Source organism: Halichoeres trimaculatus, unplaced genomic scaffold (genome assembly GCF_033239565.1).
Source record: "Halichoeres trimaculatus isolate MK-OKI-2021-1 unplaced genomic scaffold, fHalTri1.1 fHalTri1_scaffold_7, whole genome shotgun sequence".
In the NCBI taxonomy this organism is placed as follows: domain Eukaryota; kingdom Metazoa; phylum Chordata; class Actinopteri; order Labriformes; family Labridae; genus Halichoeres; species Halichoeres trimaculatus.
The window spans coordinates 11702087-11722115 of NW_027437185.1; the positions used below are offsets into that span (position 1 = coordinate 11702087).

Consider the following 20029-nt stretch of genomic DNA (forward strand, 5'->3'; position numbering starts at 1 on the left):
AAAAACGAAATCTGGATTAGAGAGGCCCTTGTTAGTCAGGGACAAAATTCTCTGATGACTTCAATTTTTCTCCTCTTGTAAATTTTCTAAGAAAAACATTTTTTGTGTCATTGTTTCATCTGTGTTTAGTGTTAAATTATAGTGATATCCGTGTGTGTGATCAACAGGTGAAGGCCGTTGGTCTGTGTTTCTGTGATTATCACTGAAAAATGTTGGTTCAACAACAGAGAGACAAATAAAATGGTTAATTTCTGGGAACAGGTTGAAACGAGGACAAATCAAAACTAGTCCTTTGACTGTAGTCATCACCTGTCCCCCAGCCTAAAAAGAGTGTGTGTGTGTGTGCGTGTGTGTGTGTGTGTGTGTGTGTGTGTGTGTGTGTGTGTGGTAAGGGGAGATGTTCTAAATAAAGCGTCTCTGTCGGGATTGATAAAAGCCTGCAGGAGCCTTGGCCCTGCATTGTGCGTGTGTCACAGGCTGCTGATAAAGAAAGGTTTGGGGAAATGGGAATGTGAACTGGCTGGCACAGTGAACCCACTGTGATCTTGATTTGGGACAGGTGAGCTCTGTACTCTGACACCAAGTCAATCAAGGGCAGAATAAGAAGGACTGTCTGTGTGGTCAGGTCTTTTACCTCCTTTTGGAAGTGTGTTTTAAAAAATGATCACAGCTTGCATGTTTTTCTTTGACGGGCTGATAAAGCCAGTGTGCACAGAGGATGAGCCAGACATTTGTATTCATCCACGATGTGAAACAGACTCAGAGACAGGAGGTTCGCTTTGATTTTTTTCTCCAAATAATCCAAACTTTGTTTCATGCTTGGCCCAGTGTATTGTGTTTTAAATCACCCCTGCAGCTCTGTTCATTGATATGCAAGAGTTTGGTCTTCCTCCCTTCTGTCTACTGTGTACAATGTGTCAGACTGTACAAAGATCACATGCAGAGAGGGGATGTTACATGTCTTAAAAGCAGGTTAGTGGGCAGGAGGAAAAGAGGGACAGGTTGAAGGGGACCCATTTGTTGGTTTTAGTAAGAAGATGGCACATTAATGTGTGACTGTGAGAGGTTCTTGGCAAACCCTTTAAGCACAGCAAAATGAATAACAATGATCCATACCCATAAATTCAATTCTGAGAAGCTCTGCCAGCGCATAAGTTGTCGTGATAAGAGGAGAGAGACAGATAGGGTCAGGAGTAATGTCCACTTTGGAGCAGATATAGTATTTCATGTCCTGTATACACTGAACCAGTATATGAGTTAATCTGTGCTGTCAGCCAGAGCAGCTGACATGTGTACCGTCCAGTAACAGACAGACAATTCAGACAGTCTCAGCTCTGTAACCCCCATAAATGACAGGAAATAAACAAAAACAAACCAAATCCAAAGTGAAGGGAGAAAATGAAACAGAGAAGCTGACAGGCGGGAAAAGGACATGCAGCAACAGACGGACAAAGACAGCAAGACAAGAAGCCACATCACTTACTGCTATATTTACTAGACCTCATTTCTGGAGTAAATAACATCGATAAAATTAAAAAACAAAACAAGACAAAGGAAAAAGCACAAGAAAACAAAAGATAAAAAGCAGTGGGTTACTCTCCAACATAAAAACACAGTGTAGTCAGTGAGGCTGTGGATGGGGTTGGTGCTCTAACTCCTCTAACTAATGGGATGTGTGTGCCGGATATTAATTACAACACATCTCTCAAAACACTTTTACCCACTTACTGCTTCATATCGCTTCTTTAACGCGTCTGTGATTTGCAAACAAATCATCTTTCAGCATTCACTGTTTGCATGCATTACTGTCCATTTAAAGAGATGCCAATCTGACTACACTGTCCACACTGACCTCATCTAATCTACGTTTTAAAAACTGAGGGAAAGCAGGCAGGAAATAAAACATGGGTTTTCCAAAAAGCAGAAGAAGCTCCTTCAACCAGCTGAAGGAGCTTCACAATGCAAAATAAAAGCACATCATGACACAGACAGGTTTAAGCGCGTAAACACGGCTGGATGGGGTTAAAATAAGCAGACATCACAGAGAGTATGAAGTATTACTTCTCCAGGTTAACAATTGACATTATTCAGTTCAGTAACTCCAAGAACAGAAAAACAACAAAGAAAGACAATGTGACGTGGTGCAACAGAGTTTAACCCTCGGACAGTATGAAGAGGTCATCTGATCCCTCTGTGTTATCTTCCTGCGATTGCTTGGCCAGTGAAGAGCGTCTGCTCTGCTGGTGGAGGCAAGAAAACATTTTCTTTCTGTACAGAAGAAAGCTACAGGAACTTTTTGTATATAAATACATTAAGTTTTGCTTCTGGTTGGCATCAGAAACTGTCTTAAGTTGATTTAGTGTCACCTTTACTGCCCAAGCAACGACAGGAGAATGACAAAAATGATCATTTGGGTCCATTTGACTCACTGGGAAATCTGCACATCATCCTCTTGGCCTAAGACTAATACCTCTGTCTTTACTGTTCATTAAATATGAAGTTAAAACCAGGAGGTTGTTAACTTGGCTTAGCCTAAGGGCGAGGAGAAAGGAGACAAAATATTCTTTTGTATATTCAGTGTATAACAAAAGAAAAAGATACCAACATCACAAGTTCCTCAGTATGACAGAGGATTAGGGCCACACTAAGAAAAAAAAAAGCTAATTTACAAGATTAATCTGATAAATTTGCAAAAATGAAGTCATACATTTTACTCCATAGCTTAAGGCTATCAAGAGAGCGCCTGTACAAAAATAAGGACTGTTGAGCATTTTGTGAAGTTATACTTTAGCGAAGCTTTCACAAATAAGGAATTATTTAATCTTTTGGCACATCAGCATAATCATAATAAGTATAATTATACTGATGACAATGTTATGCTGATGTCGTATGGACCCCTTAAAAGGATAGTTCATTTTTTTTTGAAGTGGGGTTGTATGAGCTTTATGTGACCACTAAGGACATTAGATACAGTAGGAAGTTGTCTCCTCTCCCTCAGTACGACACAGACTGTAATCGATGATGACGAGGAAATAGACGCTAACAGGGACAGATGGTACCAAATTCAAAGGCTATTTTCTCTGCCTACAAGAACTAAAATCAAAAAGTAATACCACAGTTTAAGAGTACGCTACTTAAAATATTTTTTAAGTGCATTAAGTCTTCGGAAATATAAACATTTATCCGGACCTAAATAACTGGTCATTTATCCTTTCGCCCAGCGCTAGTGCGCTCCGTCCCCCCTCCTCCTTTCAGCTGTAGGGAATGTAAACAAGCTATGCTTCGGGCGCCGGTTGTAGCCTCGTGTAAGTTTGATCAAGTATCGTAATTCTTTTGTTTGTACTCTAAGGATTGTGAGGCAGCGTAGGAAATTCAAAATGGGTGACGTTGACAGTAACGAAGAAGTTTCATTCACTTTGGAACCAAAAGGATACCTGTATGAACCGGAGCACACAGAAGAGGAGCTGCTACAGATGGAGACTGAAAGGAATGCAGAGGAAACATCCACGGACACTGGAGAATTACGATACTTGATCAAACTTACACGAGGCTACAACCATCGCTCGAAGCACAGCTTGTTTACATTCCCTACAGCTGAAAGGAGGAGGGGGGACGGAGCACTAGCGCTGGGGGGAAGGATAAATGACCAGTTAGTTAGGTCCGGATAAATGTTTATATTTCCGAAGACTTAATGCACTTAAAAAATATTTTATGTAGCGTACTCTTAAACTGTGGTATTACTATTTGGTTTTGGTTCTTGTAGGCAGAGAAAATAGCCTTTGAATTTGGTACCGTCTCTCCCTGTTAGCGCCTATTTCCTCGTCACCATCGATTACAGTTTGTGTCTTACTGAGGGAGAGGAGTCAACTTTCTACTGTATCTAATGTCCTTAGTGGTCACATAGAGCTCATACAACCCCACTTCAAAAAAACTGAACTATCCCTTTAAGGACCCTGAAAAGATAGCTCAGAAACTGGGGCTTTGTTAAGAACTCCGGTAAAGTTAGAAAGGTATTCACAGATTCTGCTTTTCCCAATCAACAACTCATCTGTGAAATGATTTTTCAACACCTCTTCCTCAAAACCAGCCGTCCTTGGCGCTAGGGAACTTGCATTGGCCTAAATCCAGAGCCTGCTCCTGTTCTAATGAAACATCTGTAGGATTGATAAAACATGAGACAGAAACATGAAATAATTTCTCCTAGGAGAGGTGTAGCGTCATCAAAATAATTTTACAAGATATGTCACTATTTTCTTTCGATAGACTAAGATAATGAGTTTATTTTCATGAATTTATGACTTTATTCTCATAAATTTACGAGATCAATCTCTCTCTTTTTTTTTCTTCAACATGGCCCTGAGTCTGTCGTACCTAAGGAACCTTTAGCTAAAAAAGAAGACAGGAGGTAGCAGCGTGGCTTTTGTGCTTTGTCTTGCTTCTGAGATACAGTTTAACTTGATATAAAGCATGTTTTCAGTCGCTGGTTGGTCCATTTTGTCACCCTCTGTTTTGGCTTAAACGTTTGCACTCCTTCAGCTAAGCCAAAGTAACTGTTCCATGGTTGATGTTTGTTTCAGATGAAGCATCTCAAAAAACTCAAACATGTGTTTGCCCAAAAGTTGTACTTTTTCCTATAAATGGACTGTCCTGTTTGGAGGAGGAGCAGAACATGTGACACATTTTGGCAGCATTACAAGTCCACCTTTAAACACTCAAGCAGCAGTTAGCATCATGCTATCAAGACAGAGTTCATGAAATGATCCATGGATGCAGTGACGACGACACTCACTGCTGTGAGGTATCTCTGAATCTCCCAGTAAAGAACAGATTAACTCACAGTATTAGAGTCAATATTTGTTGTGCTGCCTTACAAACACTGAAACCAAAAGAAGATTTTTCTCTGTCTATAAGAGAGGCACAGCTTAGGACTCAGAGACTGTACGTCTATAAATCCAAGAAGCACCGATGGACCATCAACAAAGAAAGGTGTGCCAGTGAAACAAACTTTAACCTCTGTGCTGCTTTCTGTGCTCATTCTCTGTCTCCTCTGTTTCTTTCAGTGCCGTTCTCTGGATCAGTCTGCTCAGGCTTTGCAGAAAAGAAATGTGACATTTCACAAACATAAAAACACAGTGTTTATCATTGACTTGTTGATTTTTGAGGCTTTGAAACAGCTTTTTAGCTTGCTTTTTAAATATGATCTCAGAAATTATCCTGTGTGGAAGTCACAAGACACCGACTGTTTGTTTCTTGGGACCAGAGGAGCACCACAGAGGAACCAGGAGAGACAGTGAGAGGACGGGGTGGACACAGAGGCATGCAAACTGAAACTCAAAAACATCAGCAGGTTTGTAACCATATACACACACACACACACACACACACACACACACACACACACACACACACACACACACACACACACACACACACACACACACACACACACACACACACACACTCCATCCAACCCCTCCAATGTAGCATGCATCATCTCAGTGAGGAGGAGACAGACAAGAGCAAATGGACATACTGTAGAAACCGGCCATGACGGAGTTTTGACAGCGGTCCCCGGTATAGTCATTGGGACACCTGATGGAGGGAAAACAAGACACAAAAGGAGAAGAGGGAGGTTGGGAGGGTTAAAGATACAGTGGGAGGAGAGGAGAAGAACTCAAAGACAGATAGAAAATGGGGAGGAGAGAGGGAGGGGAGAGGAGAGGAGAGGAGAGGGGGACATAAGAGAGCAGAGAGATGAGGGATTAGAAACAGCACAATCCACCGGCTACAGAGAGATATGACCTGCATACTGTGACATCACTGCCATCAATATGACATCACTGTAGTTAGGACATCATCAGAGTCATATGATGGTGGGGTCGGGATGAGGAAAGATTTACAGATCTCTTGCCCTCAACCCCCTCTCACAAACACACAAACACAGATGCACACACACACACACACAAACACACCCTTACTACTGTCTGAGTAGATGTTCGCTGTACGTGGCTTCAACCCTTTTCTTTTAAAGTCCTGACTTAAAGCACGGTGAAACGATAGCAGAAAATCCTTCTAAAGGAACATTTTACATGTCTGTAAAAATGCCACAAGATTCTGCCCTTTGTTGAACCCAGGGAAACGTTTTTCGCCCATGATGTCAACTCAGCATGTGTCAGTTTTTATGACAGGGGAAATGTGATGTTGTTGGTGTAGCTCAAAAATTTGCCCAAAGATCTATAAATGAATAATGAAATCTTAAAAGGCAGACACAGATCCACAAATGTAATTCCAGTTAATAAAGAGAGCTCTGAATCCTCCAATCTGTTTGTACACTAATGTGTACATGGTACAGACTGTATAATAAATGTAGACTCTGTGACATCACCCACCTATTTCTGAAACAAAGTTTTTAAGCAAATCATCGACAGGTGCCATATTGGAGAAAAGCTCAAAAGCCTCAATACTGACTGCAATAAGACGCCTGTCAATCAATCAGCTGAACTGGTGATCTTAATATCCTCTAAACTGCTAAGTTAGAAAAAAGTCCACCTACGGTCGGTACGGTGTGTGATTTTAGAGAGGTTAGCTTTTCAGACGATAGAGATTTTTTGTATCGGGCTGTAAACATGTTTGTTTCTGCTGTGAAAACTGCTTTTTTGTCTTGGTGTGTGTGTGGTTTCCTGCACTTCTGGAGCCAGCCTCAAGTGGACACTTGTTGAACTGCAGATTTTAGCACTTCTGCATTGCCTCATATTTTTGACCTGAGGTTGTCACTTGGTGTATAGTTAGTAATTGCTGAATCACTCTGTGTGTGTGTTTAAAAAGATACAAGTCATCAGTTACAATTTAGATGGACCTCTAAACTGGGGCTCTGTTTACATGTGACTGTAAATGTAGGGTTCCCTAAATGTGTGATAAGGGTTTTCTGTCTCCCTGAGGTCCGGCACAAAGTCTTACTTTTGTTCACCCCGGTTTGATGGTCAGTTGGCGTGAACTGGGGAGAAATTTAAATACCAGACAGTTTATTTATGAAGTACAGTGCCAAAGTTAAGTTGACATGGATGATTATGACACAATGCTGGAGAAAAGCTATTCTAAGAGTGGGCGCTGCAAGCTGAGTGCTAAGAAGGCCAGCATGCTAAGCACAGCAAACCGACTGAATGAGAGTGAATTCTCTTTCTCTGCAATACATAAGTTAAAGCTTTTAAATTTTTAAAAACATATCTTTTTGTTTGTTTCTTCATCTATTTATTTAGTTCTAAGCAAATTAAAGCTCCACTGAAAATATCTACATACACATATGGGGTTGTATTAATGCGCTTATTAGTGCGTATTAGTGCGTTGTTTCGCTGTGGAAACAGCTCCATAGGAAACAAACTCATCATTGAGCTATGGGGGTATTTAATCAGAGCAAGTTTTAAGTCAAGTCAAAGTGAACCTAGTGTAAATCCAAAGTTACTTTTGTTTCAGTTTTGCTTGTTCTCCTGAGGCTGACTCCTCTTTTTTGCAGAGAAATGTCCTACATCTCGATCAGCTTGTTGCCAACCTTGTCTTCCTGCTGATGATAAGGGGTGTGAACAAATAAAGATGATGAGATGAATGACACTGAACTTGAATACATAAAAATAATAGGTCAAGAGCCTCAAATACCGAATTTGAATTTGATTTTTTTTTTTGACAAGGAATCACGATTCTGATATTGCCAAACAAACAATACCTACATACCGATTTTTGATTTTTGCTCCTACCCCTGTAAGTTTCTAGTACTTTATCCAAAAAGGCCAAAGATGCCTTAGAAAATTACGTCTGTTTTCCTTTTCAAAAAAAAAAAAAAACTTTTTAATTAAAATTAGTTAGTGGTTTTAGTTCAACTTCTCAAAACTCAACATAAATAATTCACTCAATGAATGAGTTCAGTGACAGAAAATACTGTGAACTGGAGATGTATAAACTGTATGACAGGCTCTTTTTGGCCCTGCTAACTAGTCTATCAGTTCAAAGCAGTAAAAACATCTATAAATACTTTTATATCAAGTAAATATAAATACTTTTATATCAAGAAACAAGTCTGAACAATTCTGACTGTGTCTTGTGTAGAGGTCATTCAAAGTTTATGTGAAGCTGAATTTTCAGAAACAAGAAACCAGCATGAAAACAAAAACAGCTGAAAAAGCCTTTGGGTCCTTCACATGCATTTTGGGACTGCTGAATTCTCCAACAAAGAAAAACAAACAAAAAACCCTCTCTCATTCTCTCTTTGCCATGCAGTATTAGTGTCTGGTGCAAAAATCTAATAATTCACCACAGACTGAGTGAGAAAGAGAAATAAATGAACACTTAACGAAATCTCAAACTATAAGGATCCCACAAACTGACACTGAGAGGAGGACGTGCAAAGTATAAATGTTTTTCAGCAAATTCAAAACATTAGCAGCACACAGAGAGAAAGAGAAAGCAGAGAAAGTGTTTACATGCAGCTGCTGAATGTGGTTTCTTTCTGGACCGGTGTCAAACTGTCTGACTGAAAATGATTCATATTCAGTCATGAGTCATGAGAATCACAACAGCAGAGTCTGTGCTGTGAAAGTTCAAACAGAAAACTAGCACGCTTTGAGTTGAGTAAACTGTACAAAAAACAGTTTGAATATTGAAGTAGATCAACAATCAAGAAATGAAAAGTTAATGTCTAATTATTTATTTATTTGGCTGCTTACATCACGCGGCTGTACAGACAGTAGAGCCTCCTATGCAGCATCATTCATTCATTCACAAGTTTTGCCCAAAGTAAGGCCATAAATGTACACTATCAAAACTAACTAATTTTATCAATTTATGCATTTTACCTATTTTATTTTTCATCCTATTTCTTGTTTTGCTGTATTCGTTTTTTCTTGAAATTTGTCATCTTGTTACAGTAACTCCTCAATTTCCCCTCATCTCCCATCAATAAAAAGTACCCGTGGTTAACATGTTGTAACATTTCAGCCACAGGAAGTTCAGCAGGAACCTTAACACAGTGACGTTGCTCCTGACTTCACTCACCAACTAACTGACAGAAAACCAGAATAAAGCATGGTGTTAAAATGCAGCTAGTCTCATCACAGAAAAAAAAAGATCGGGCTTTTACTTTGAAAATCAAAGTATAGTGAGTATATCACAGGAGTATAAGTGCAACTGCAGCTGCAGAGGAGTATTAGTGATGGGAAGTCCAGCTCCTTTAGGTGATCCAGGTCCCAGTTAAACAGCTTCTCTTTATATCACAGCTTTTTATCAAATCAGAGGACTGGTTCAACGTTTGACCCATAAATGACGTGTCATTACTGTAATGTGATATTCAGCATCATCCGCAAAAATTAAACTGTCCTTCATGGTTGATCGAGAAACATTAAAGTTATACCTTGAGCACCCTCTCCCTGCATCTGAATGGTCACACAGACCTCAGTCTGAGCGAGATGTAACGGTGGCTGTGCAGTGTGGACAGAAAAATGTGCCTTTAATCTGATGTGTATTAAATTAAAGTAAAAGGAGCAAAGAAAACCAGCTCTCTAACAGGAGTAGGCTCATATCATTCATGTAAGAGCAGGTTTTTCAACCCAAGCTGTTCATGAGCAGTACATCAGCGCTCAGCAACGCTTGGCACCACCAGAGTGAACAATGCTTGAGTTCAAGAGCTGATCAGGTTATAATAGTTAACTAAAACAAAACTAAAAACGAAAACTAAAATTTAAAATACATTGCAGTTAACTCAAACTAATAAAAACTAGAAAAGAAAACAAAAACAATAAGTAAACTAAAATTGTATCTTGTGTTCACAAAACTAACTGAAACTAAAATGATATTCAAAATTCCCTTAGTTATAGTTTTTGACAATATTAATAGCCTTTAGGATTTGAATTAATCCAACACATTTTCCCAACCAATTTTAGACAGTTTTCGGCAGTTGTCAGTGCTGCACAGCACCATCATAGCGACGTATAGGGACGAGCTTGTTTACTGCACTGACTGGTTGTGCTCTGTGCTGCGACCAAACGTAGTGTAGCAATGAATCAGAGCATCTGTGATAGTTTAATTGTTACAGAGTCCAAGTTTTTATCTATTGAAGCTCATATTATATTGTTTTTTTTTATAATTTATGTTAATATTATTTTTATGTAATTTATTTCAACATTATTTTATGTAATTGATGCTTATATTTTTTATACTAAGTTTATATTATTTTCATGTGTTTAAGGCAGCAGCCAACAGTTCAGTATCAGCATTGACTGAGCAGTGAGCACTATGTTGGACTTGAAAATAAACAGTATGACAAAATATTTACTCTGACCTTTTTGAATCCTGCACCTGGTTAATAAGGTATGAAAAAACTAAAACTAAACTAAAACTAAGCCTTGTTGCAAAAATCAAAACTAAATAAAAACCAGAATGCCCACTCTAAAACTAATTAAAACTAAACTGTAAAGGAAAATAAAATGTCAAAACTAACTAAAACTAAACTATAATGACAAAACCAAAACTATTATAACCTTGGCTGCAAGTGGAGAAACGTTTTCAAATGGAGCTAAAACAGAAGGGCAAAGTCACGCTAAACATGCTCTAAATATGGTGAACATTCACAATACTGCAGCGTCACGATTGAGTCACAGTCTTATAAGATTAGCTACATTAAAGGTAAAGTTGACCCCATATGAAGGGATGAACAGCTCAGCTTCGGTTTTCAAGTAAAGGGCCTCGCTGATCAGTAAACCCTGAGGATAAAACTCTTACTTTCCATGAGTACCTCATATAACCCCACTTTAAAAAAACACCTAACTGTTCCTTTAAAGAACAACATTAAAGTGCATCTATCCTACTGACACCTTTGTAGAAAATTTGTTCTAGTGCTTCAAATCCTTAATGTCCTGAACTCTGTGTTATGACAGGTTTCATGGCTTCTATCCAGACAGAAAAAAAACGATTCAATCTTTTTATTGCTCTAAGTGACAGAAGATTAAGCTTAATCTGCAGTCTAATGAAAAATAGGCATGTTATAGGACATCTTATCCCAATGCAGTGCACATTATTCTGCAGATAAATTATCACTACTGACAAACCACAGCGCTGTGATGTTATGGGTTTGTCCCCATTACAGTCATTCAAAGAGAACAGAAGCTCTCTGGATCTAATAACCCGACTGTGCTTGTTCCTGTGATTTAGAGTTAACTCAACACATGTATGCAAAATGAAGGACCTTTGTCTTCCCCCTCTACCAGGACTGTCTATACTGCTGCCTGGGTATCCTGTATCTTACCACTAAAAAGACAACTTGCATTTTGAATCAATTACAGCGAAAACCCTCAGAAAAGCCCACTCAGCATTTTCCCATAGAGTTATAAATAGAGCAAGGAAGGAGAGGTGGGAGACACTTGGAGCAGAAGCAGCCCTAATGCCAGCAGAGCGTTCAGTGTATACCATTTCGTCTTATCTTTCACATTTTATTTTTGCCTCTCCTTCCTCTTTTCACCGCAGCTTCTCATTACCTGCCCGGTCTCTCTGTCCTTTCTTTACCAGCTTCACCTTTATTTCATCTCTTACAACACACAGAGGGGGTTAAAAAAAAAAGAAAGCTTACACACTCCAAAAACCTCTGAGAAAAAGATGCCTGTGTTTCATCTTGATCTGAGCATCAAACCACAGCTATTAAAACTAAACGGTCCAAATAAAGACAGTCACTGACGCTCAGCCATCAGTACCAGCCTGAACATGTAGCGTTTGTGATGCTATCACAAGTAAATGGAGTTATTGATTGAAAAGAAATTTGCATTTTGAACAATAGGCAGGACTACATGATCTATCGCTTAAAGAAGCGTGTTTTTCTATAACGCAGATGTAGTGCAAAGGGGGGTCTGTATATATCCTCAGTGAGCCCAGGCAAATAGCAGTCTTATTTACATCCACGGGCCCAAAACGACAGAGCAACAAATGATGACAAAGCTGAGCAGCTACAGCATCCCTGCAGAAAATTCCGGAGAATGTGTTGCTGTCTTGCTAACTTTCTTCATGTTTTTAGGATTATGTTCATGTTGAGGCGTGATTCTCAGCAAGCTGAACAATCCTACACATTTCAAACTCCAAATATGGTAGATGTGCTACCTTTCAGGAAGAGACATAGATGGAGGTTAAGAGAGCAAAAAGACTGGAGGTATGTGCCGACAGGAAAGCAAAAGATCAAAGGATCCAGTTGTAAAGGAAGCTGGACAGTAGTTTCTTGATCGTACATGACTTCACAGCACATGCTTTGACACTGTCAGGGTGTTAAATCAGAAAGACTACAACTCCCAGTTTAGAGGGTGTGCATTCCTCCAAGGGAAAAATATAAATTTGTCTCAACTTTGGCTGATATTCTGTTTTAAAGTTGAGGTTTAATTCTTAAACCACCTTTTCAAATTGCACTCCTCAGAGGATTCAAAGTGAAAACCTGAAACTGTCTCCTCTTCCTGACAGATATAACAGTGATGATTCATATCACGTCCAGATCATGAAAAATTTGGCTCTTTCTGTTGTAAACATTCCAGGTCTCGTCACTCTCTCCTGGGAAAAATCCTCCTACTCACAGGAAGTGATGCACTTCATGTTGACAGTTTCGGAGAACTAGGTATTTATCTTACAGTGAATCCTGGTAAGATCTCTCAGTCTGTGACATTTCAGATCCAGTTTGCTGTGATTGTGGCCAGTATCTCATCCTGTCTTTCCCTGTCCTTAGAAAACAAGGTGACAAAAACAGTCACAGGGAAAAATCCATGATCAGTGTTTGTTAGGCCTGTACAGAGTGACAGGCTGCTTTGTGTCTGTGTGGGGTACACATGTATGCTCGCAAGCACCAGAGCAAAAACATGAAGCAGCTTTGCTCTGTCACAGAGTTACAGCAGGAAAAACTCACACCAAAAAAGTATCCTTGGGATGATTTAGATTACAGATTTGGGAAAAATATTGTTTTTTTTCAGAGAGACTTATTAACCCACTCAAGTTTTAGACATGTAACAGCACCACAAATTATCATTTACTTAACCTCAGATCACCCTGCATCAGCAAAAAGCTGACGAACACAGGAAAATGAAAAGGAAGTAAAGGGCTGAGGTCATAATCAAACTCTCAGCCACAGTAACAGGAAATAAAGACCATGTTTCAAACACTAAGCCAAACTGGTGCCACACCTGTGGTGAGACACCTGTTAGTCGTTGAAAACACTTTGTCAACATTACGGGACGACTGAAGCAGAATCACATCAGAGCCGCAGTTTTTGATTCCACCTGGACCCCTACAGGCAATCACCTGTATCACTGTGGGCCTCGTCTGTGGCCAAAAATCCTCAAATGATGTGTTGACATCACATTCAGATGATTACATCTTTATAGTCAATCCCTCAGTAAGTTCCTTTAAGATAAAACAAGCCTGCCTGTTTCCAGCAAGCCTTCCAGATTTAGTCATGATGCTTCTATGATTGTTAAAGGGGCTGTGAGAACTATCTGGAAAAGACTAAGTTACCCATGAGCACTAGCACACACTGTTGTAAAGACATGACTCTTACCAAGGCGTGCGCTTGACGCAAATGAAGGGGGAGCAGAACTTCTTTTTAACAGTAACATAACGCTATTGTTTGAAACATGACATGACTAGCAAACTTAGTAAAGTTTGTACTGTTGTTTAGTAACAAGCTACATGTAGTGCTACTCACACGATGCTGGTATGAGACATAGACTGTATATAGAGTAGACAGTGTGGCTCAGCCATTTATCATTTTATGGTTTTGAAGCCAAAATTCCCCCGTCACAGGCGCAGCCATTGGTAGTTGTTGTGCAGCCAGAGTCTGCGCAGTAGAGACTGTGAGGGATTCTGGGAGAATCTGAGTGGAGCTCGGTGACAAAAATAATAATTATTTTTTTTCTTCTGAGTCTATTCACTTCTTGACTCTACCTCCCGACATATTTTACTATCCCCGAAAAAAATACATAAGAACGGCAGCTGTCAATCATCATTAAATGTTACGTAAAGCTTTGTTTTTAACCTCGTTTAACTAATGAAAATGAAACTTTTCTGAAAAAAGAGGACTTGAATACAAGGCAACCAAATATTATCTTCAAATCACCACAACAATCGGACATGAGAAACATTTCTACAAGAACTATAAATTTTTTAAACTTTGACCACAGCCCATCTGGAATGACTGAAAAGCTGGATTTTTTTACCTTTACTGCAGCCAGCCACCAGGGGGAGCAGTTTTGTGGAGACCTCACTTCAAGCCGAGCAAGATGACATCCATTTTTTTTACAGTCTATGGTATGAGATGTGTTAGTTATACGTAACGTTAGTGTCCTCATACCAACTCCACCCTCACCAAGCAGAGCTAACGTAACCTCACTCTTCATTTTATTGATAGACTCTCAAGTCTACCGATAGCCTGTTTAGCTTTCTTCTACTCTTTTGACCTTTTTTTTGACAGTTCAGTTCGAGTGTCCACCATCACTACAAAGCTAATCCAAGAAGTTATTTTTTAGAAGAGAAAAACATAAATCTCTCTTCTCACTGCTAAACTTTGCTGGCCAGAGTGGTGTTGTCAAAGTAAATCAATCCGGTCCTGGACGACATGGCTAAGGAAACTGAGAAATAGCATTCAGGAATAACCTGTTGTGGTGCTGATAATCTCATTTCAAAGCGTGGATTAGGATCAGGTTTAAATCTAGAGGTAAGACTTTCTCAAGATCAGTAAGAAAGTCCTCACAGGGACTTTAAGTGACATGCATCAGTGCAAACTTTAGTTTATAAAAGATTAACTCTGCCAAAAACTGAATAAAAGTGTGAACAGACAAAGACTTTGTTCAGCAGCCTTGAATAGTACTGATCTTAAATGATATAAACGAGGAGAATAGAAATTAAAGTTTTGACTTGTACTCAGGTTTTGTTTCCTTTGCTCTCTTTGTAAACCTGACAGTCACTTCACAACAACCAGCAAAAGCCACAACAACCTGGTTACATCTTCATTATTCAGAGCATACTGTGAATACTGTGATTTCCAGATTACATTGCATGAGCTTCAGCTGCCCTATTTCACAACCACTACTATCTACCACGTATGAGCCCAGACCAACCAGACGAGCGTTTGTTACCTTTGAACACCATCAGCATCTTGGATATTAATTTAGACAAAAATCTGAAGTTTTCCCCGCTGATAAAAATTCTGAGGGAAATGATTTGTTGTTAAAAAAACTCATAAAGAGATATGATCTTTTTATTCCAGGATTAAGAAGGATTTCAGGAAGCACTGCTAGAAACTACTGCTTTTCAATCTATCTGAGTAAGTTTGTCACCTTTTCATTTTTATATTTTTACACTATATCTCGTTCACAGTAAACTGCGGCTAAACACTGCAGCGAGATGTCACCTAAATCCATGACAGTCAGATCCGCTGAAGCCTCCAATTTGATTTAAAAACATGTCCCTCCTGTAATAATTTTTCAATTACTACATCTAACCTTCGAGACTGCAGTGTGAATGGCTGTGGGCAACACGTGCATGTATGTGGGGAGGCTACGACCAGGGAACAGAAGACAAGGTGCTGCAGAGACCAGCGACAAAGAGTCTGAGACCAGAGAGGCAGACTGAAAGAGAGAAAGAGGGAGGGAGGAAGAGACAGTGGGAGCAACTACACGTTGATGACTGAGGGGACAGGCAATGAGCAGCCTACTTACTTGCAGGACAGCTGGTTTATACCATGAATGAAGTAACAGTCTCCTCCATTGACACAGTAGGCCTTCTCTGAGTCGTTGCAGCGCCTCGCGTGGCTCACACCTGGAGACGGGGTGGTGGTGGTCACTGCAGCGAGGACAGTCAGACAGGAGACAGGTACAGAAATGTCAGCGCTCAGTCGTCAAAGTGTAGAACTACAAATCGCACAGCGCTGTGTCACTTCAGACATCAGCAAAGCTTACTGTAACACGTTTCTATTTCTGGGCAGGATTCAGTCACTTCTCCTAGCTGCAGCTCTCCAGCTCGCACAGCTGCTGGTTCAGAGCATATAAAGAGCTCAGCTCAGTCAAATAAACCTCCTCCTCCTCCTCCTCCTCTCACCAAAGTGCATTTTCAGCTCCTCACAGCCCAAGTTATATTTTCAAAACTTGTAGATATGTTTAGACTGAAGAGAATTAAAGTTAGACTTAACAGACTTCCAAATGGTCTGATTCTGAAACAAAAACTTCACAACAATGATCTTCAAAGACTGATCGCAAATAACTCAACAAGTTGGGTGCTTAATCAGATTCCTGCATATTTAATTTTTGTCAGTCGTTTTGGCACGTGTTGAAGAAATTTTAAAGTTCTCAGACACAAGGTGAGCTTTTACAACAGGAGAACAATACGCTAGACACAGTGCTTAGAGCAGGGATCTCAAACTTGTGCCATGGAGGGCCAAGAGGCTGCAGGTTTACTTTCCAACCAAAAACTCCACCAGCTGATTTCACTGATTAGTCCCTGCTCTCTGCTGGAAGGTGAGGTAATTAGTGAAATCAGCTGGTGGAGTTTCTGGTTGGAAAGAAAACCTGCAGCCTCTTGGCCCTCCATGGCACGAGTTTGAGATCCCTGGCTTAGAGTCAACCAAAAGGAAGTGTGATTGTCTAAAAACGTCTTGTTTAAGGATACAGCCATAAAAGCAGAAATTATGGCCTGGGGGTTAAAGGATTCATGTTACATTGAACTGGTTAAGTCTGTTGATATATTTTTCACTAGAAATACAGCTTATACCCAGGCAAAGTTACGAGTTTTTGAACTGCAAGGCCTGCATAACATTTACATGACAAAAACTGGCAACTAAGCTATTTATCCACAGTGGGTTGAGTGATTTTTCGTGATTTCCAAGCATTCCCAGTGTCCACTGTACAAAACTCTAATACTTTAATCCCTCTGATTATATATAGGTGTTTACCTCTTGATGCTCATGAAAGAACCAAAGGTTTCAAATCTAACCAAAGTAGAATTTGAGGTTACGTTTTTATACTATGTCGAGAACAAAAGATGTAATGGTGGAAGTCGTCTCTCGACAGATTCTGACAATTACATGGACTATTTGTAAATGTTAGAAAAATAAAAAGGATAAACTTTTTATCTAAGAAGAAACTGTATTTATTTTAGTCACAAAGACACAAACAAAACTTGTTTTAATTAATGACAGTTTGGCTCATTCGTTTGCCTGATAGTGTCAAAATTTTCTGAAACTATTTAAAAGAGTTGTTGACAAAATGATATGAAGAGTATCACACATTGTTTTCTCATTCAAAAATTGAGCCCAGGTAACGGTGAAAAAGTGCAAAACAGATGCATTTCTATTCTATTGTTATGAAATGTTTTTTTTATCCATTGTGCTGTCAAATAATTTTAGCAACAAAACTAGGATTAGAGCTAACAGAATAAAAGTTTTTATGTTTTCATTCTAATACTCAGAGATCACATTTTACCGAAGGCTGAGACCCACTGGTCACAAAAACTGGAGAAGAAACCCACTGTTATGGTTTATAACTTAAAGTCATTTAAATTTTAGGTTTTCACTGAGAGAGAGAAAGTAAAGTGTTCATACATGTACAGAAACATATGAAGACGTATGGAGACACAATGAGTCATTGCTTACAGATCTGTACGCTGATTATACTTGTAGTGTTTTCTTGTCCTAATGAGTTTTCAGCCACACAGGTGTAGTTACCGGAGTCTTCTGCACGGACACGACTGATCTGAACCTTTGAGTTTTTTCTTCAGGGAAGAGGGAGAGAGGGAGACAAAGACAGGAGAAGGAGAGAAGAAGTGCAATTAGACAATGCTAAGACAACATCAGCTAGAAGTCTTTCAGAAACACTGATTCAGATTAAACAAATAAAATCTTTTAAGTAAACCACAGAAACCAATCTTAACAGAAACAGCGGTCTAAAAATGGTATCGTTCTCACTTTGCTGTTAAAGGTCCCATATTATGCAAAAATCACTTTATCAAGTCTTCAAGTGAAATTTGTGGGTCTTTGGCTTTCCTCCCAGCAAACAAAATGTGATATTTAATAACAAAAACTGTACTTAGTAGTGCTTGTGAATGTAAGATCCTGACCCAAAACAAGCTGTTTCGATTTTGGGGATTTGTCGACGTCAGTGATTCCTTTTTTTGACCAATCAGGAGCAAGTCTTACCTGATTGGTCCACCGGAGCAGATACCCCCCAACCCTCTGCTGATGTTAGAAGAGCCATCACTGCTCTGTTTTTGGCTGTTAACAGCTACATAGTTCCACGCACAAGCTTCCCATCTCGGAAGAAGACAAGACTGGGTGTCTAGAGTTCATTTATCAAGGAAATGTGCCAGCTACACTCAGTAAAACTGTGCATATGTGTGCTAGTCACTTCACAGCCGACTGCTTTTCCAACTTTGGACAGTCCAACAGAGGGCTAGCGAATAGACTGGTCCTGAATCCAGACACATTATCAACCATCCACCAACAAACCTCTGACCCTGGAAATGTGAGTATTTTAAATGCTGTGTGCTGTGGAGCAGATGTAAGAGCTTTTCCTCAGTGTCCCCCCTGTCTCTGTGTTAGCTTCAGGATGCTAACTTGAGCTGGTGTTAGCCTGTTGTTTTAGCCTGTAATGTTACAGTAAACGAGCTTTGCTGTTTTCTGAACCAGTGCATTTTCAAACTGTGACCTGTTGAAATAACAGGTGGGGAATTTCCTTCAAATTCTGTATTGATGTGAACTGAATCCACAGAGAGAATAGCAAAAGAAAAAAACAAAATCTATATGCAACACAAAAACTGAAGTCTAAAGTACGGCTGGAGCCATGGTGACTTTTTATGGGGATATCAGGCTTAAATGTGACCAAATTAGTGAAACACCCACTTGACGGGGCTAACCCCTGCTTCTTAAGTTTGAAGTGAGCTTTGACTGAACTTGACATTTTATTTTTATGAAGAATAAAGATGATTTTTTTGAAGCACAGAGTTCAGCCCTCATGTCCTGAAGTGCAGCTGTTTGAGGAGGTATCACTTTACCACCGGTACAGGGAAGAGGGAAAAGAACAGACCATTGACTTTTACAATATACATACGAGCATGTGGGTGTTGTATTACACTTGACCTGAAAAACCTTCGTCTTCACTGCAGACATTTACAGTAGGCCTACACCTTTTCCAATTCATCTGTCTGTGTTTCTCTGAGCATGTTTCGCACTGAAAAACGAATAAACGAATCGATAAAAAGACACCTCCAGTATGACACACTCACTTGTTGGTCTTAATCTTCAGGTCTCTGCCTTTTTGAAGCTCGTGTCCATCTTTGTACCAGCGGAAGGAAGGGCTGGGGTTTCCTGTCGACTCACACTTCAAGTACAGCTTGTCCCCCTCCATCAGAGACTGGCCTCGCATCAGCCGGAGCTTTGGGGCAGAGGCTGGACCGAGAGAGAACGGAGGGAGCACAGAGAGAGAAAATCAAGGCTTTCATTATTGAAATTAACTTAAAATAACTATGAGTGTGTAAATCTTTGTAAATGTGTGAGGATGATTTTTTTTTTTTCAGTAAGTGTTCTGATGTTGTGATCAGAACTTGAAGTAAAAAGTCGGAGTCAGTACAAAGAAGGAAAATCAATGATACAACTCAAAGACACACAAGCACTCACTGGGTGTAGTCTGAATCTGGGAAAATTTAGACAAACTGAAAAGCTTTAGTGAAAAAGTATTTTTTATAACTTCCACAACATGCAACACTGAAGATGATAATGTATGTGCGTGATGCGCCTCATCAGTCTCAGGAGAGTTTCTCTGTTTCTTTCCCCTTAAAAACTACAACAGACTGCATCACTGGAAGCAGCACAGCAACGCAAGCACTTCAGTGTTAAAGCAGAGAGACAACTCAGCACCAGCTACAACAGTTTACACACACACACACACACACACACACACACACACACACACACACACACACACACACACACACACACACACGCAAAGTGTGTAGGTGATAGGATATGCTTCAAAAT

At 39.7% G+C, this 20029-nt stretch overlaps 1 protein-coding gene across 7 annotated transcripts in view; it reads right to left on the minus strand.

Moving 5' to 3' along the window:
- Positions 1-20029, minus strand: part of nrg2b (neuregulin 2b) — a 68959-nt gene that overhangs the window by 15204 nt on the left and 33726 nt on the right. For 5 of the 7 annotated variants that reach the window (XM_074674915.1, XM_074674914.1, XM_074674917.1 and 2 more), the window contains exons 2-6: positions 19279-19441; positions 17651-17769; positions 15723-15846; positions 5534-5592; positions 1117-1140 (exon numbers count right to left, since the gene is read on the minus strand). In XM_074674915.1, coding sequence (XP_074531016.1) covers positions 1117-1140; positions 5534-5592; positions 15723-15846; positions 17651-17769; positions 19279-19441 — 489 coding nt within the window. The remainder of the gene's footprint in view (positions 1-1116; positions 1141-5533; positions 5593-15722; positions 15847-17650; positions 17770-19278; positions 19442-20029) is intronic. The other 2 variants (XM_074674919.1, XM_074674918.1) reach the window with 1 other exon arrangement.